This window comes from Phyllostomus discolor, chromosome 11 (genome assembly GCF_004126475.2).
Source record: "Phyllostomus discolor isolate MPI-MPIP mPhyDis1 chromosome 11, mPhyDis1.pri.v3, whole genome shotgun sequence".
Taxonomy (NCBI): domain Eukaryota; kingdom Metazoa; phylum Chordata; class Mammalia; order Chiroptera; family Phyllostomidae; genus Phyllostomus; species Phyllostomus discolor.
The window spans coordinates 42,414,926-42,432,552 of record NC_040913.2 but is presented as its reverse complement, the minus strand read 5'-3'; the positions used below and the strand labels follow the sequence as shown (position 1 = coordinate 42,432,552).

Here is a 17,627-nt window from a genome sequence, read left to right as displayed (position 1 = left end):
ATGCCCCCATAAGAAGAGGTTTCACTGGTTCCTCTGTCCCATCCCAGAAGCTGGTTTATGCATAAATACTTGGGCTGGCACTGAACCCTCTCACTTTGGGTGTGTGTCATATTTTTTATTTGTTTTGGTTTAGCTATTCCTCCCAGAAGTTAGAACTGAAAATTTCCAAACTCAAAAGCATAGTATTCATAACCTAACAGCTCTGTATGCTCAATATCAGGCTTGTTCTGGTCCAGAAAAGCCCGCTGACTAACACACTCCAGGTAACAATCAAGCAGTTTGCAAGAGCCTGCTGTTGGCACTCGGGTCTTAGAGGGAGTGGAGTGTTGCAGAAGTCAGTGGCAGAGATGACTAGCTGTCCTCCAATACCCATTCTCTTTGTCTTTTTTTTAAATAGCTGCACTCTCAAATTTTAGCTGCCCAGCTAGAGACATTTTCAACAGCCTCCCTTGCAGCTAGAAATGACCATCTGACAAAGACATAGACAAGAGAATATGCACAGAAATTATTTTTGTCCCTTCTAGTCATGTCATTAAAAAATAAGCCTGTGTTGATTTGCCTGTTCTCCTTTCTACTGGCTGGAATGTGAATGTGATGACAAGAGCAGGAGCAGCCACTTTGAACCATGGAGCCACTCACCCAGCCTTATACTGCTTACCTCTGGGCTGTGAGAGAAAAAAAAAACTTCCTCTTTGTTTAAGACACTACATTTTGCATTTTCTGATCCACCAACCTAGTCTGAACCCTAAGTAATTTATGCACTAAGGTGCATAATAAATCTCTACGTGGGGTACATACCATGCAGTAGTTTTCAAGTATACATGACCTTAATATTTGTTTTTCAAAACTAGCTAGGAATGTGCCACTTGAAATGCATCTTGGAAAACACTGAAAACACTTTTTTCAGCATCTCAGAATCCCAAGCATGTGGGACTCAGCCCACAAGCTCTGCTTGTCCCCAGTTATTCATCCAACAGAGGCCTATAGAACGTAAACTAGTCTCCCTCCAACACTTCTCTGAAAGAATCCATTTCCTTTCCCCAAACCACTGACCATACTTTACAACAGGCCACATACCCCGCACTTCTAACTTTGGGAATTTGTGTTCTAGGAAACCGTAAAGACAGAGTTGCCACATGCAGATATATCCTCAATCCCAGAAGGGGCTAATAATAAAAATTATACTGACAGTGAACAAACAGCCACTGGTGCCCTGATGGAAAAAGATTTATCCAAAGCAGATAAAGCCTCCTAAGCATAAGCAAGAAATAGTTCCAGGTCACAGAAAAGTTGTAATTAAAAAAGAAACTGTGCTCACAGCTAATATCATACTTACTGGTGAAAGACTAAAAGCTTTTCCTCTAAGAGCATGAACAGATCTAGGATATGCCTTCTCACCTCTTGTTTTCAACACTGTACTGGAAGTTCTAGCTAGGGCAATTAAGCAGAAAAGGTTAAGAAGGCATTCAGATTGGAAAGGAAGAAGTAAAACTATTTCTATTTGTGAGTGGTATAATTTTGTTTGTAAACCTATACAAAACTATTAGAATTAATAACAAGTATACCAAGGTTGCAGGATACAAAATCAAAATGCAAGAATCTAGTGTATTTCTTCTAAACACTAGCAAAAACAATCTGAAAATAAAATTTTAAAAAACTTCACTTATATAACATCAAAAAGAATATAATATTAGGAATAATTTGACAAGAGAAGTATAAGATTCATAGACTGAAAACTACAAAACATAACTGAAAGAATTAATAAGACCTAAATAAATTAAGAGACATTTTATGTTCCTGAAACGGAAGGAAGACAATGTTGCTAAGATGGCAATACTCACCAAACTGACCTACAAATTCCATGTAATCTCTCTGAAAACCCCAGCTGCCTTTTCTACAGAAATGGACAAGCTGAGCCTAAAATCTGTATGAAAATGCAAGTTACTCAGAACAGCCAATATAATGCTGCAGAAGAACAAAGTTAGAAGACGCACACTTTCTGACTTCAAAACTTACTTCAAAGCTATAGTAATCAAGACTGTGTGGCACTGGAATAAAGATAGACATATAGATCACTGGACTAGAATCAAGAGTCCAGAAATAAACTGATACATTTACAGCCAACTGATCTTCAACAATAGCACCAACACAATTCAATGGGGAAAAATAGTCTTTCCAACAAATACTGCTATGACAACTGGATAGTATTTACATACAAAACAATGGAGTTGGTGCCATTTGCAACAACATGGATAGATCTTCAAAGTATTATGCTTACTGAAATAAGTCATATGGAAAAAGACAAGAATATGATTTCTCTCATACGTGGGATATAAAACAAAGCAACAAATGAACAAACAAAACAACAGTAACAAAACATTCACTGACACAGACATCAAGCAGTAGCTACCAGAGGGAAGGGGGATGAGGGGAGGTTGAAGAGGGTAAAGGGGTCAAATACATGGTGACTGAAGGAGGCTGAACTGTGGGTGATGAGCATACAGTGTAACATACAGATAATGTATTATAATATTGTACACTTGAAACTTATATAATCTTATTAGTAAATGTTACTTGAGAAATTTAATGTTAAAAAAGAGTGGAGTTGGCCCTGGCTAGGTGGCTCTGTTGAATGGAGCATTGTCCCATACACCAAAAGGTTGTATGTTTGATCCCTGGCCAGGGGACATACCTAGGTTGTGGGTTTAATCAACCATCAGGGTGCATACAGGAGGCATCTGATCGATGTTTCTCTCACATCAATGCTTCTCTCTCTCTGTCTCTCAAATTAACAAACATATCCTTGGGTGAGAATTTAAAAAAATATAAATAAATAAAAAATCATAAAAAGAATGGAGTTGCATTCCTACCTCACATTGTATACAAATACTAATTCAAAGTTCATCAAACACCTAAATGTGAGATCTGTATAATGTAAGAGAGCTGTATAACTTTATACAACTCTTAAAAGAAAACACTAAGTAACTTTTGAACCTTGAATTAAGCAATGATTTCTTACATATAACACTAATAGCACAAACAAAAGAAAAATATAAACAAATTGGACTTCATTAACGTTTAGAACTTTTGTGCTTCAAAGGACAAAATAGAAAACATTTGCAAATCATAGGTCTTATATACCTAGTATATGGAATACATAGAAAACCCCTTGAACTCAACAATAATAAAAACAACCCAACTAAAAAATGGGCAAAGGATTTGAATAGACATTTCTCTAAAGGTCTGCCAATGGCCAATAAGTACATGAATAGGTGCTTGACATCATTAGCTATTGAGAAATGCAAATTAAAACTACAGTAAGAGCCCTTGCTGGTGTAGCTCAATGGATTGAGCGTGGGCTGTGAACCATAGTGTCGCAGGTTAGATTCCCAGCCAGGGTACATGCCTGGGTTGCAGGCCATAAGCCCCAGCAACCGCACATTGATGTTTCTCTCTCTCTCTCTCTCCCCCTCCCTCCCTTCCCTCTCTAAAAATAAATAAAATCTTAAAAAAAACTCAGTAAGATACAAATTTCACCCACTAGGGTATCTATATTTAAAAAGACAGATAATAACAAGTGTTGATGAGGATGTAGAGAAACTGGAATGCTTACATATTGCCAATGGGAATGTAAAATGGTGCAGCTGCTATAGAAATGTTAAACATAGGGTTACCATATGATCTAAAAATTCTACTCCTTGTTATATACCCAAGATAAATTAAAACATATATCCACACACACAAAAATATGGTATATCCATAAATACATTATTATTCAGTCATAAAAAGGAATGAAGTACTGATTCATGTACAACATGGGTGGACCTTGCAAACAGTGTGGCAAGGGAAAGAAGCCAGACACAAAAGGCCACACACTGTATGATTCCATTCATCTAAAATATCCAGAATATGCAAACCCATTAACACAGAATTAGATAGTGGTGATGGTTGTACAACTATGTAAGTATGCTAAAAAACACTGATTTGTAAACTTTAAAAGGATGAATCTCAAGGTATGTGAATTGTATCTCAATAAAGAAATAAAGAAATGTTTTTTAAAAGTTTTAGTTTCCTAATTTCTTAAAAAAGATGAAATATCATAGTTCACTTTTGAAGATATAAAGAAAACTATAAGTAGCTAAGTTGTGGATTTGTGACCTACAGGAACATAAGAATTAAGGTTCTTAAACTACTTGATTTGATTATCAAAGTGATACCTAGTTATTTTAGGTTTTTAAACAGAAAATCATGAACTTTCCTGTTTTTACACCTATCTCCATCCTCCAAAAGCAGCAGATGGGGAGGCAGGGAGAGTGAGCACTGGCTGCTATATGCAAGCCCACGCCATGGAAGACCTAGCATCCAGCCGGACCCTCTGGTTTCACTGAAGCCAGCTGAACATCGAGGCTGCCCCCATCTAGTCTTCCTTAGCACAGAGATTTTTAAGAGCACCATCATTTTTAAGTGTCCCAGATGCCCAAACATTCCCTTATATTTAAGTCCTGGATTATGAATGGAAATACTATTTCCCTTAAATTGGAGGAGAGCAGGGAAGAAAAACCCAACTTCTATCAAAACCACAATCCTCAAATTAAAAATTTCCATTAATCATATGTCAACATTTTCCTCTACAGCAGAAATAAGCTTCAAATTAACACTTATGTTTACCATCCTATTGTCTAGTACAGTTGGCAGCAAGCATCCAAGGTCCTTGTTAGAAGTCAAGAAGCATGTCATTCCCACTAGACTATTATTTGAGTTGAAATATATTGAAAGAAATAAAAAAATGAAAGCTTACAAAATACAGACTCCAGTTCAAATTTTATTTGCATACAAAAATATATTATAATGAGAAAAGCATATCACTGTTTCCAACTATATATAATTAATTACAAATATTTTCATAAAAGCACTTTAAATTACAGGAAAGCTGTTTTAAGAGAAAATACAATATTAGCATGGGTGGTGTGTTCTAATATGCTGCAAGCAGGTAAACAAAGTCAGTTTCACTGTTGAAATTGCCCAGGGATGAGCCCAAAGGCTAGTTTTAGGACCAGCCTGAGAATGACCTGGTGGTAGGTAAGTGCTCATCTCTGTTCCCTCTAGCAACAAATTCTGTAGGCGGATTTTACCAGGCCCTCCGAGCTTCCTTAAGCTTCTTTATGATGAAAGGACCCAGAACTTCTCCCTTTCTCACATACCTGTAAATAGGATAGACAAGGTTATCTACTCACAAAAGTTTACAATTCCTATGCTTAACCACCACCTCAGACATGCATCAAAGCAACAAACTTAATGGCAGTCTTCCTACTTAACGTGTGTCTGATTAACTGGTATGACTGGTCAGCCAGCTGCAATTTCCATGAAGTAGACAGGCTTGTTACGAGGATCTAATACAAACTGAGTTGCAATTACAAAAATCTCTGTTAAAACAGGCCGCGGTCTTCTGATGTAGGCTGGCACAGTATGTAAGAAAATGGGCAAATTTGCAGGTGGAGAACAAACAGACTTGCCACCTAATATTTAGGTCTGTCTGAAATAGTGTTAGTTATTTTTAAATAACCAGCTTTGGATACAATTTTTCATATTTTACCCAGCTATTTAGCAGAGCAAAACATAAAATATTTATTATGGAAAAATCAACTCTTTCATTGAAAAAGTGAGGGGCTAGGAAAAAATTCTCCAAGCCTGCTCTGTGACCCAGGGCTGCTGAAATGTTTATATCAGAAGTTCTAGCTCATCCCTCTGGCTCCTGCAATCCTGTCCATTTGAAACAGAATGTCTAAATTGAGTCTCCCGTCCCTTCTTCTAGACTCCCTCCCCCTTGCAGTTGTGATCAGATATCTTCAGTTTCCAACATTTTTGGTCACACCAAGTGGGGTATCATTGTATAATGGCCATGTGGGAAATCAGGTGTCACACACTTAATACAGGTCTTCCAACAACTGGTGTGGGTCTTTGGTTAGAAGCCCTCCCCAAGCCAACTCTCTCTCTCGGGACTCAACCCTCTGGAAGTCAGATGTTGCCAAGCCCCTGGACCTATCCTGGGAAAATTTCCCTGGGCCATGGGATGGAATCCTCTGGTTTGTCAGCATAATGCTTACACAGCAATCAGTCATTTCTTTTGTGAAAAGCCTGGCCCGCCATCACAGCAGTAAAGCTCCAATATAGCTCTAATGACTATACTACTTTACTCTCCATTTCTCAAACAAAATGCCACTGTTGGCTGGTGGTCTGTTCTTGCTGTTTGAAAAGGTACCAGTCTACTTTAAGGCAAGCTGGTCCTCCCAATTTCTTTCTGAGCCACTAGGCTCCTGTTTGGGAACCTAAACAGGCAGTAAGGTGTAACTTCCTGCCCCCAGGCAAGTTGGTAAGCATTACTGCACTTTATCAGAGGTGTCGGTTAGTTTTCTGTTTGATTTTTTAATACATGCATGCACTCACTTGCTAAGGTTCTGTCAAGATCAGCAATAAAGTCTTCTAGCTCTTTTGTGTCTCCCAGTTTAGCTGAAAAACAACAGGTAGAGTTTAGTTTCCCCATATCAAAAACAGCTGCTGACTCGCACATTTTCTACCACTATGCAACCCTAGTTTGCATCTCTGTATCTTCAGAGATGTAGGTGAAGAATGTCCTGTGCCAACCCCAAGTGTCTCTTTAGTGTTCACTTACAGTCAACTCAGAAACTTATTCTGACGTATGGCCTAAATGTTTCTTTCATCCCCTTCCCCTACCCAGCAACTTGGAAGAACCACCTCTCTCCAAGGCCCTCTAAGTTTGGGGAGCAGGTAGAGGGGGTATGAGGAGCAAAGAAGGAAGGTAAAAGGTTTTGATTTTCTGATTGTATAGGATCTGAGTTATCAGTCAGAAATATTTGGAAAGCACAGGCCTGTGTAGAACAGAACCCCAGATCCTTGAATCCTGCTGCAGTTCTCTCTCTGACACTTCCTCCCTTGTGCTGTCACCTAGGCAGGCCCTCGGCATCCCTCCAGTAGGAAATGCGTGAAGAGCCACTGGTTCTGGTCAGAGTGGCACAGGGAAAGCGACAGGAGGCTTCTCTTATCCCACCCAGGTGGCCAGCAGAAAGTAAGGAGTCTTTACCCTGATTTTGTTCCCTCTGCATCCTGAGACATATACTTTTTTCTGCATATCTTACTTTTTTCTGTAGAGTTCATCACTTGTGCCTTCTCTGAAATGCATTATTGGATATTGCATTAATTAACCCCTGCTGGCTACAAATGGCTTGTTGTTCTTAGCTTTTAAAGTTAATTTGCCAGTAGGGCTTTGTTCCCCTCTTTAATTCCTATCTCTTGAGGATCAAGTAGCACATCTGGGCATGTTTTAAACCACTTTCTAGACTATTCTGTCTCTCTGCAGAAATTCAACAGATCTGTTACAGACAAACGGCTAGGCAATGTCAGAGTCCCTGACGGCTGCTAATATTGCCGTGCTGAGAGAATTTTAAAATGTCTCCTTTGAAAGAGAGGGAAATTCTGCCTTAATGCCAAAGTAAGAAAAGTGATGGAATCTTCATATTTTTTAAACTGTGTTCCATTTTTATTGCATTCTGCAACTATTTCCAGCAAGTATAATGTTTCTTAAGGAAAAAAACTCCTGACCTGGCTGGTGTGGCTCAGTGGATTAAGTGCCAACCTGTGAACTGAAACATTGCTAGTTTGATTCCCAGTCAGGGCACACGCCTGGGGTGCATGCCAGGTCCCCAGTGGGGGGCATGCGAGAGGCAAACACACATTGATGTTTCTCTCTCTCCCTTCCTCCCCCTTCTCTAAAAATAAATAAATAAATAAAATATAAAAACAAAACAAAACTCCTTTTGTTTTCAAAAGGGATCTGTTCACTATAACAGAACATTTAGCTCTCTAACAGGAGACGCTTTACTAGTTACAAAAAGTAAGAAACTGTTCATACATCTTTAGAAACTTCTAGGTCTATTAATATCACAGCAGAGACAGGCTGGACTACTATTTTGAATCATGTTAGGTCATCACTTGTCTCATAATGATGACCCCATCTAATTGCTAAATTGGTAACCTGAAATCATTGGTTAAATAGTTTATGCAATAAAAAGAATCCTACTTTCTGCAAAGCCTAACTGCTGAGTTTTAAGTTCTAGAACCAACCAGTTAGAGAGGGCATTGTCCTCTGGCACAGTTGCGAGGACACCACAGGAGAGATAACAGAGTCCAGAGTCTACAAGCTTTCTTCCTCCCTGTGAATTTTGTTTGTTGCGCTCTGCCCCACCCCCCACCCCCACACTGTCCCTCTTATTATCTGATTTCATTTCACATTTCATTTCACCCCTGAAAAAAAAACAAACAACAAATTCCTCCCTAGCTGGTGTGGCTCATGGATTAATGCCAGCCTGCGAATCAAAAGGTCACCAGTTCGATTCCCGGTCAGGGCACATGTCTGGGTTGCCAGCCAAGTCCCCAGTTGGGTCCATGGAAGAAACAACCTTTCTCTTGCACATTGATGTTTCTCTCCCTCTCTTTCTCTGTCCCTGCGCACTCCTTAAAAAATAAATAAATAAATAAAATATCAAATTACATGAGATATTAGTCATCTACTTCTTTGTATTTGGGAAAGATTAATTAAGGATCACGGGGAAGGAGAGAAGAGACTGAGAAGGGAAGAAAATAAAGAATTAAAAAAACCTCAATTCCAACTAATAAACTCACCTTTCCGAGGACTGACAGTGGCAGAGAGCAGGGCTGGGGTGGAGTCTGTTGGAGAATTCAGTTTTTCATCACTGAAACTGAAGCTGTTCCTATAAAGTGAATCTGCGCCTGTTAGGAAAGAAAACATAACTCAGCTCATTAGGAATGGTTTTCAGTCTACAGTCTATTGATAACCAAGAGCTTATGTCCAAAAGAAGCAAAAGATATAAATTTCTAGTAAAGAAAACAGGTTGATTTCCAGATTTTGTATTTACGTCCCCAAATGATTTGAGACAGGAGAGTATGCCGGTGCATGTGTGTGTGTGTGTGTGTGTCTCCAACCCTACATACCAAAGGCCCTTCTTCCCTGAAAAAGGAAGGGTGTGAGAGAGCCATCACCATCAGACCAGGCTCTTCTGCAACACACAGCAGCCCACTGCCCAGCCGTCTGAATGACACCAAGTTGGTTTGGGATCTTAAATATAAAGAACTATCTTACTAAAAAAAAATTTTCCTTTCTGCCCTCTGAACCCCCTAAAGTATAAACATAAGGTTGGATCCCATGGCTTAATAATGTTCCCTGACTCTTCAAGAGACAATTTTGTCACGTGCCTACACTCTGGATAAGGTCGAGGATCAAAGATAAAGATTTCTCCTCCTGTAGCTTATCTGTTACAGACACTTCAAGCTATTTCATCATCATACCCCCAAAGAGGGACAGCAAGGCGAAGTCCCAGAAGCAGAGCTGCACTGGGAGTCAAGGAAACCACTCAGATACTAAGCACCTGAGCACCCTGAAGCAAGACAGTATCTGGACCTCAGCTTACTCATCACAAAATGGAAAGATGGACTAAATAATCCATAATGCCTTTCCAGCTCTGAAATTCTGAGATTCTATTTCTCTGACACCTGCCAAGGGAGAGGAAACCAACCCACAGGCAGCCCAGCCATGTGGCTGTGATGAGGACAGGAGCTGCTGGCTGAGCTGCACCAGCGCAGCGGGCTCAAAGGTAGAGCAGACAACGGAAGCAGGATGTGGCCACTGAGGTCACAAGGGAGCAGTCTTCCTGGTTAAAACAAAACACAAAGCCAGCCATGGCTGTAGCAGAAATGAGCTCCAGAAAAGCCCTTCAGGTGAGAGAAGGAAGCTGAATCTTAAGGGCCTTTCCAGCCTCCACTCCTCCAAGACGATCACTCAGTTAATCCAATCACCTCCAAGTCAGGAGGGGGCAAAAATATCCTTCTTTGGTCCCCTTAACTAAAAGTGAATAGGACTACATTACAATAGATATGCCCAGAATAAAAATGGCTTTCAGAAGCAGGGGTTTCTGGTCCCAACAGAATTATCTTCATCCCTAAAAGGCTTATATAAGCTCTCAGGCACCTCACCTGGCTCTTTTTCCTCCCTCCCTCTTCTGCCAGGTGGCCCAACACCCTACTACCTTGTCTTTCAAGCCTACACACCCATCTTGTCCACTTTTCCAAACACACCCAACCTCCACACTCTTTTTGCCATTAAAGGTCCAGCTCACCACATCATTTTTCAGGGCTTTGCTGATGAGTACCTACTGAGATCCAAAACATTGAACCTCTCACAATTTCCCAAAAAATATATTCCTTTGATTACTGGTCCTTTCGTGTGATCAACTAAGTTTGGGAAACACTGAGCACCCTTGGGATTCCTCTTGTGCGTTTCCACTTTAACATCCTGAGATGTCTTACGATAAAGAAAGCCCTATTTCCCAAGTTTACTTGGTCATGGGACACTTTTTTGTGGCACCCCTATTAATATTTCTTAGGACCCTTGTACTCAGTAGAACTCAGCTTGCAAAGTTCCTCCTGTTTGCCTTGTCAGCTAAGTCTGCCTCTAGAGCAGTCTGGATTTTCTCAAGGGGAAGACTTCCCCCTACATACACAGTAGTGTCCATGGCAGCCCTACACTGGAGTGTTACTCTTTGTCACCATGCAAGGCCAGGAGAATCACCACAAATTTGTGGGGAAAAGATGAGGCAAGATTTAGGGGCAGGAAACCCACAGAGGGCCCTGAGGGGGGCAGGCCTTGTGCCCAGACTCCTGAGTCAGAAGGAAAGAACACGAGGTCTTTGGCACATTCTCTATGGCTCTGAAGAACATCTGAGAGCTTCACCACCATCCCTGGCCCAGAGTGCCAAACCCAGAGACTCACTGGCCCAGATCTAGTGGCCACACCTCTGTTCTCTATCTCCCAGAGACAGCTGGCCCTGGAGAGCCAGTTTCTCCACCACACCTATTCTACCCTACCTTGCACCATAGGCCCCTTGCCCTGACTTTGGACTTTTATCTCTATTGTGCTCCAACTCTCCAGCAATTTTACATCCACATATACTCATCCTTTGGCAGGGGAAAAAACACATGCACACACACACATTAGCTCATATTCTAGCTCACTGAAACACCTCGATATCTCTCTCTTTCCAAGAGCTCCTGTGCAGAATCTGGGCCAAACTTGACTCTAGGCTCCAAAATGTTCAACCATCAAAAGGAAATGAACCCCAAAACCCTTAAGCAAAAACTGCCCACAGTTTAGTTCTACCTTGTGATAATATTCTACAAATGTCATTCATGAAAAAGATGAAAAGGGCAACCTCAAAAGCCTCAAAGATACTATGGGCCCAGCAGAAGCTGCCACCATACAGATATGGGATAAGAGGCCATGTGAAAGCTGGGTGACCCTGTGCATGTCACTGCACCTCTGAGTCTTAGTTTCTTCTTTTGCAAAAGGGAAATAATAACTTAGATGCTGCATGTATGATACCTATGGTTTTCACAATTTTATTCTAAAGTTCCTGGCAAAATGGAGGATGGAATACCCAGGAGAAGAAAGGTCACCACAGAGAATAAGAATCAAGATTCTGGGCCTAGGCTTCCTTTCTTCTTCATATAGTAGCAAAGTTCCTAAGAGAAGTTTATCTTCAAGGGCGCCCTAGAACAGACCTCCCAAGAACAAACCATCTGCACAGAAGTACCTCAAGCTCTAGTCCTCTCTTTATCCTTATCCAACAAAATCTCGTATTACAGACTTAGATGAAGCACCTTCAGTGAACAAGATCTCATACCAGGCATTGTGGTAAATTTAAAGGTGAGCAAAGCCTGACTTCCTGCTCTCCTCACTCCCCTGGAATGCTTTTCCTTTCAAAATAGCCAGTTAGTCTAATAAAATGACAGCAATGTGTTACTGGCTGATAGCATATTAATGTACTATTGCCCCACTCAGATATCAGGTGCTATTAACAGGGGCTTAACGGACATATGACAGTGATGATTTGGAGAACTGTGGCAGGTGGCAAGACTAGATATTTTAAAGCCTTACACCTATTTCAATCAGCTCGAAAGCCCATCTCACAAGCAACTCAAAGCCCCATTTAAAAGTCCTCGGCAACTCAACTTAGTGTGCTGAAGCCAAGGACCTCAAATTCAGGGACCAAGTTTCCTAAGACAATGTCATAAGATATGTAAGCACATTAAATATACAAACATCTAACTTCAGGAACACCAACAGAGCCTGGGAAGCTCATCTGCAAAAACAGAGGCTTGTTTAAAAGGTAGATGTGCTTTTTTAGTTTAGGGGTGGGGAGAAAGGTAATTTAGGGTTGGCACCATCATGTGCTAGTCCAGAGGAAAGTAAAACCACAGACAGTGAACCTTGTCCAGAGCTCCTATAAATATAGAACAATCCCACACGTTTAAGGCAAGCTAACTATAGTAATTAACTTAGGAAAAGAAAGCCTTGGGCCTGTTTCCCTGTTGCCCCAGGGAATGGGGATGGTAAATATCCTCCTCAAAAATCTAATTCTGACAGCCACACTAAAAGTGGGATACAGTAAGAAAGAGCCTTTTTCTCAGTTTCACCATAGTTGTCTCAGCTTCCCTCCTGGGACTGCTCAGTCCCCATCTGCACCTTGCCAGGTAGCCTTCGGAGTGAGATCTGTCACCTACCGAGAATTCCTAACACAGTACTAGGGCAAGCTGAGAGCTCCTAACTCCCCATTCTTTCACAGTTTGAACAACTGCAAGTTCTAGTCTCAATGGCCCCTATGCCCAATCAGCCATATGCTACCCATCATGCTGGCACTCAAGATCCATAATGTCCCATATCCCAGGGCCAACCTAAAATGGTCTAGGCAAGGGTATACAGACATTCTAGGTGTTATTCACGCTAAGGAAGCCAGTTGCTCATCCTGAAATATCTGAATAGCCCTAGCACATCCAGTAGACTTCAGACCTTAAACACATTTGAGAAGTCATGATGTGCACTTCTTAGAGTTCTGAAAATATTGAGAAAACAATATAGTTTTTTATATAAGTTTAAATCAAAGATGTTTACAATTCCTGAAGCACCTCTGAGGATAGAGTTTGAACCACATTGCATAGCTCCAAACTGCACTGCTCTTTTTTACTGCTGAAGTTAAAACTACTCCCACTACAGTACCTGAGATTATCTGTCAGAACCCAAGTAGGGAAAAAGAACAAGCCTATTTTAATCACCCTCATTTGAATGCCACCCCTAATGTGAAGTTATCTTGCAATTGTTATTTTGGTCCTCTTCACGTCTTAGGACTCCCTAAGTGGAAACAGGAAGGAGTATTTCCTTCTAAATATCTTTGTCTCTCCTATCTAAGTAACTTACTTCTTTGGGTGGAAGAAGGAATGTGTATTTTTCTCATTTGAAGGCAAGTAACCTAATTTTTTTTTAATGAGAAAAGGAAGGGTTCTTCAAAAATCAGGAATGCAATGGGAATGTCTTCAAAGCAATACAACTGTCAGGGTCAAGTGAAAGCATTTTCATGCAAGATATTTGCTTAAATGTGTATGTGAACTATGTGACATAGCATGATACATGCATTTTAATATTTCCTTGAAAGCATTAAACAGAGCAAATACTTCTTCCTAATCATGAGCTTATGGGTATTTCTAATTGCACTATGAAATAGCATTCATTCAATTTATAGCTAGAGAACCTGAAGCCCACTCAGCATCTAGAGCCCTGACAGCACTCGGCCTGGGCTCCACTGCCCCAACCAGATGACTATTGCCAGAAAGATACACCTGCAAACACAATGACTATTGCTAAATGGGCATGTGGTCTGGGTCCACTGGGACCTGAAGTTTATTCCTGAGGACTTGGTTCCCATTCCAACCAGCGATCCACTGTGACAGAGCAAAGCCTTAGGGAGAGAGACCATGTGGTTCTGCTCTTTTCTCAGAAAAACATAAATAACAATGTCTGCCTTATAGAACTGTGGGTAGTAACCCTGTGAGATAACACATATAAGGCACAGTGAAGAGATCACTAATAGTAACAGCTAATAAATAATAATAATAATTACAGTAAGGGCCTGGCAAAAGTGACTTCTTATCATTATCCTGATGTGTTTCCCTTTTGATGGACTAAATGCAGTAGGGTTTACCTCTCTCAAGCATTTTCTTCCACAGAAAAGCATTAAACAGACAAATGAGTATAACAAATGTCTGTGCTCAATTCTTGGTGGCAATTAAAATACACATATTATGCTTCCCTAAGAAATTATTATTCAGATATACACTGCTTCTTCCAAGACTCTTTCTAAGCAGTCTTATGGGTGACCAACTACATATTTGTTGAAAAGACCAATGTCATTGGAACCTTCTTTATACCCTCCCCATTCTAAACACCAAACTAAGGGTTAATTTAACAGTTAACAACAAATGCACAAAGCAAAATATACACACATACCCTAAGAACAACTACAGACTATTCTAACTATGCCCCCAAAGCCGTTCAGGCTGTTTCAAGTGCCTTCTCTTTGAGGCCCCTGAAAACAGATCCCAGATCTGAAATTCTACCCAGAAAGAGCAGCAGTCACCCATGAATGGGCGCTCAGACTTTATTCCAGTCAAATGCAGCTGTGGTTTAGAAAGGAGCTGTTCTTGCAGTAGAGCAGCCCTGGAGAGGCCGCCCAGTTCTCTTTCCTGTGGGGGAGAGAATTTGTCCTCCATGAGTAACTTGCTCCATTACCCAGTAGAAGGAGATGTATTTCAGTTTGGCCACAGACACTGAGACAAATTTCAAAAGTTTTTTGACTTCCCTTTGAAATTAAAAATAAGCGGTCTGGTCATTAGCCACAAAGTCCAAAAATACAAAATGGAAAATTAACAGCACACTATTACATTCCCTTTCACCTCTAAGCTGCAATTAGATCTAACCCTTGGGCAAGGCTGCCAAACAAAAGTCAGCTGGAACTCAGGTTTCTGACTCATCCCCTGAAGGGTGGTAAGTGCCCTTTATCCCCTTTCAGGGAGACAGCTCATGTTTAAGTCTAGACTGAATCTTTCCCGTGTTACAAGGGAGAACTTCAGATTTCAGAAGAAGAGAATTACAAGGAAAGGTCATTGCTTTTACTTCCAGAGTGGAGGGCAACAAAGGGAGTGACGTTCATGTTTGCAGCCATCTAGGGAGTAAAGTCTCAGAATAACCCAGAATTGTTTCAAATGCACTTTGAAAAATAATACATAATCCAGGATTTGAAACCAACAATCATGTAATACTGAAAAATCACCAAATTTGCTGTTTGACGCCTAAACAGATATCCATAATCCTGACAGGACATCTGAGTTCTTGATTGTTTAGGACAGAGAGAACCTGGACGTCACCAGGAAGCATCTCTGTGCCCATCTGCTCTCTGACTCCTTGTCCAGTCTGAGCCGGGAGTCAAAGCCAGTGCTCCCTCGATAGACCTGCCTGAAGAGGGGCACTTCCTAAAACACTTGAACTCAGTAGTGCCAGGGAATCTTTCAAAACTGTATGTAGTGGAGCAGCAAGTCTGAGAGCTCAGGGCCAAAAGAAAGTGCAAGAAGTTATTTCAAAAATTCCAAGAACAACAGTTTATGAAACCTTTCCTGGTTTCACAAATGTTTCAGTATTGTGCCCTCCCGTGTCTCCTCCCACCGCCGTTCCTGTGGCACTTGCTCCACATCCTCTGAAAAGTTATTGCAGAGAGGAGAGGGGAGGGAGAGAAGAAAGGAGAAGAGGGAACTGTGGAAAAGCTTGAGTCCCAGGAGTCCTCTCTGGCTGAGGCAGGACAAGCTGCTTAAACCTGCCTGACTCCCTGCGGGTGACAGGTAGACCAGCTTGCCTTCAAGAGGTTTCCCACGACTATGGCCAGTTTTTTGGCCCGCTGGGCCTACCACCCTATCGACTCATCTCTCCCAGCGCCCTAGAGACAGCTTTGAGCTGTAGGGCTTACTTCGCTGCGCCCTGCCCACCCCTCAGTTTACAGACACCCAAACTGAGACCCGCGCCACAGCGCTCCTTAGTGGACGGGTGTGGGCAGTCCCCGGGCTCTGGGCGCCTTCCCGGGTGCGGACTTACTCTCGGAGTCGCTGAAGCCGCTGCTGTCGCTCACACTGGCGCTGCTCCTCCGCTTCATGCGTTCCAGATGCTCCTCGTAGCGGAAGTGGCGCTCGTGGAAGGGAGACGCGAAATCGGCTAGCACCGCGTCGAACTCGCACAGCGCGTCCGTCAGGTCCCCGGCCGCCGCGGAGTCCAAGGCCGGCGCTGGGGGCAGGAACCGTGGCTCAGACCGCGCGGACCGTGCTGCCGTCCCCGGAGGGGCCTCCCGGGTTCCCGAGCACAGCTTTCACAGAGCGCTCGCCGTGTGACAGCCACGCGATCCGGGCCTTTGCTTCTAATCTTTTAATACTCAAGCGCGGCTGTAAGCGGGGTGTGCTATCCCGCCCACCTTAGAGATAAGGAAACTGAGCCTCCAGGGGGCAGAGCTGTGGGCCAAAGGTCACCCAGGAGCCCGCACCGCGGAACTCTTTCCCACGCGCCGCCGGAACGCGCCAGCTTCGGCGTGGGCGCCTGCGAACCCGGGGCGGTGGGAAAACTGAGTCCTGACGTGCCCGTGGAGCGTTGGGCTCGGGCCCCCAGCCCTGCGCTGGGAGAGCAGCGGAAAACGCCGGGAGCGGGTTCCCGCCGCCGAGGACCTAGGGGAGGTGGGGTGTAAAAGGATGAGGCGGCTTCGCCCTCCTATCCCACCCCCACCGGTGCGCCCAGGGCTCTACACCCCGACCCCCACTCACCGGCGGCCGCGGCGGCCGCGGGGCTGCCCTGCGCTGCCGGCGGCTTCATGGGCGCGCTCCGCCGGCGCGTGTGGCGGGAAGTCCTGCGCGGTGCTGGCCCGGGAACCGTGGGACGCTCGCGCAGAGACAGCGGGCTCCGAGGCTCGCTCCCCCGCTCTGCTTGTCGCCTCCGCCCGGCAGCCCTCCTGCTGCGCCTCCCGAAGCAAGGTCCGCACGCGCGCACTTTCCCCCGCCGCTGCCACCGCAGCCCCGGCCTCTTATAGTCGCTGGCGGAGGCGGGGCTGGGCGGAGCCGCCGGGTGGGTCCCTGCCGCTGCGCCGGGGACGCCCCTGTCCCCGGACACCTCCCTTGCCACGCGCCCCCGGGGGAACCGCAGTGACTAGGAGTGGCCACAGCCCAGGTTACAGCCCCAAATATTTACCCACCACTTTCCCCGCGTGCCCTGGCAACCCAACCCACGCAGATGTCTTCGTCATCACCAGAGACCCAAAGACTTTACCCTTCGACCGGAGCTCCGCGCTTCCCGCCGTGTTCCCCGAACCTACTCCAGCCTCAGTTTTCTCATCAGTGAAATCGAAATGCTGAGCCTCCCGGGTTTGCTGCGAAAAATAAAGGAGCCGAAAGCCGCGGGAGGCCCAGAGAGAGTCTCCTGCGCACTCCCACTCCACTTCTCCAAGGGACTTAAAAGAGTTTTGGATGGAGAGGATGGGGGCAAGAGGGACAGAAGTCGGTGGCGTCTGAGCGTTTACGAACTTTAATTTCCCCCTATCCCAGAGCCCAGGGCCTGGCTACAGCCCTAGGCGCCCCCGCCAGCCCCAACTTTATTCGGGAGACGCTTGTTAGCGGGAGAA

At 43.6% G+C, this 17,627-nt stretch overlaps 1 protein-coding gene across 2 annotated transcripts; it reads right to left on the bottom strand.

Annotated features, from left to right (window-relative positions):
- Positions 1–4,802: 4,802 nt before the first annotated feature.
- Positions 4,803–17,021, bottom strand: RGCC (regulator of cell cycle). Of its 2 annotated transcripts, none has more exons than XM_028526836.2 (5): positions 16,777–17,021; positions 16,064–16,249; positions 8,698–8,805; positions 6,445–6,507; positions 4,803–5,201 (listed from the first exon to the last, which is right to left on the bottom strand). In XM_028526836.2, exons 1-5 carry the CDS (start codon positions 16,823–16,825, stop codon positions 5,194–5,196), a joined length of 414 nt encoding a protein of 137 aa, XP_028382637.1. In that variant the 5' UTR covers positions 16,826–17,021; the 3' UTR covers positions 4,803–5,193. The 2 variants fall into 2 exon arrangements, with proteins under 2 accessions (XP_028382637.1, XP_035867211.1); XM_036011318.1 differs by having other exon boundaries at positions 16,064–16,252; positions 16,789–17,019.
- Positions 17,022–17,627: the final 606 nt, after the last annotated feature.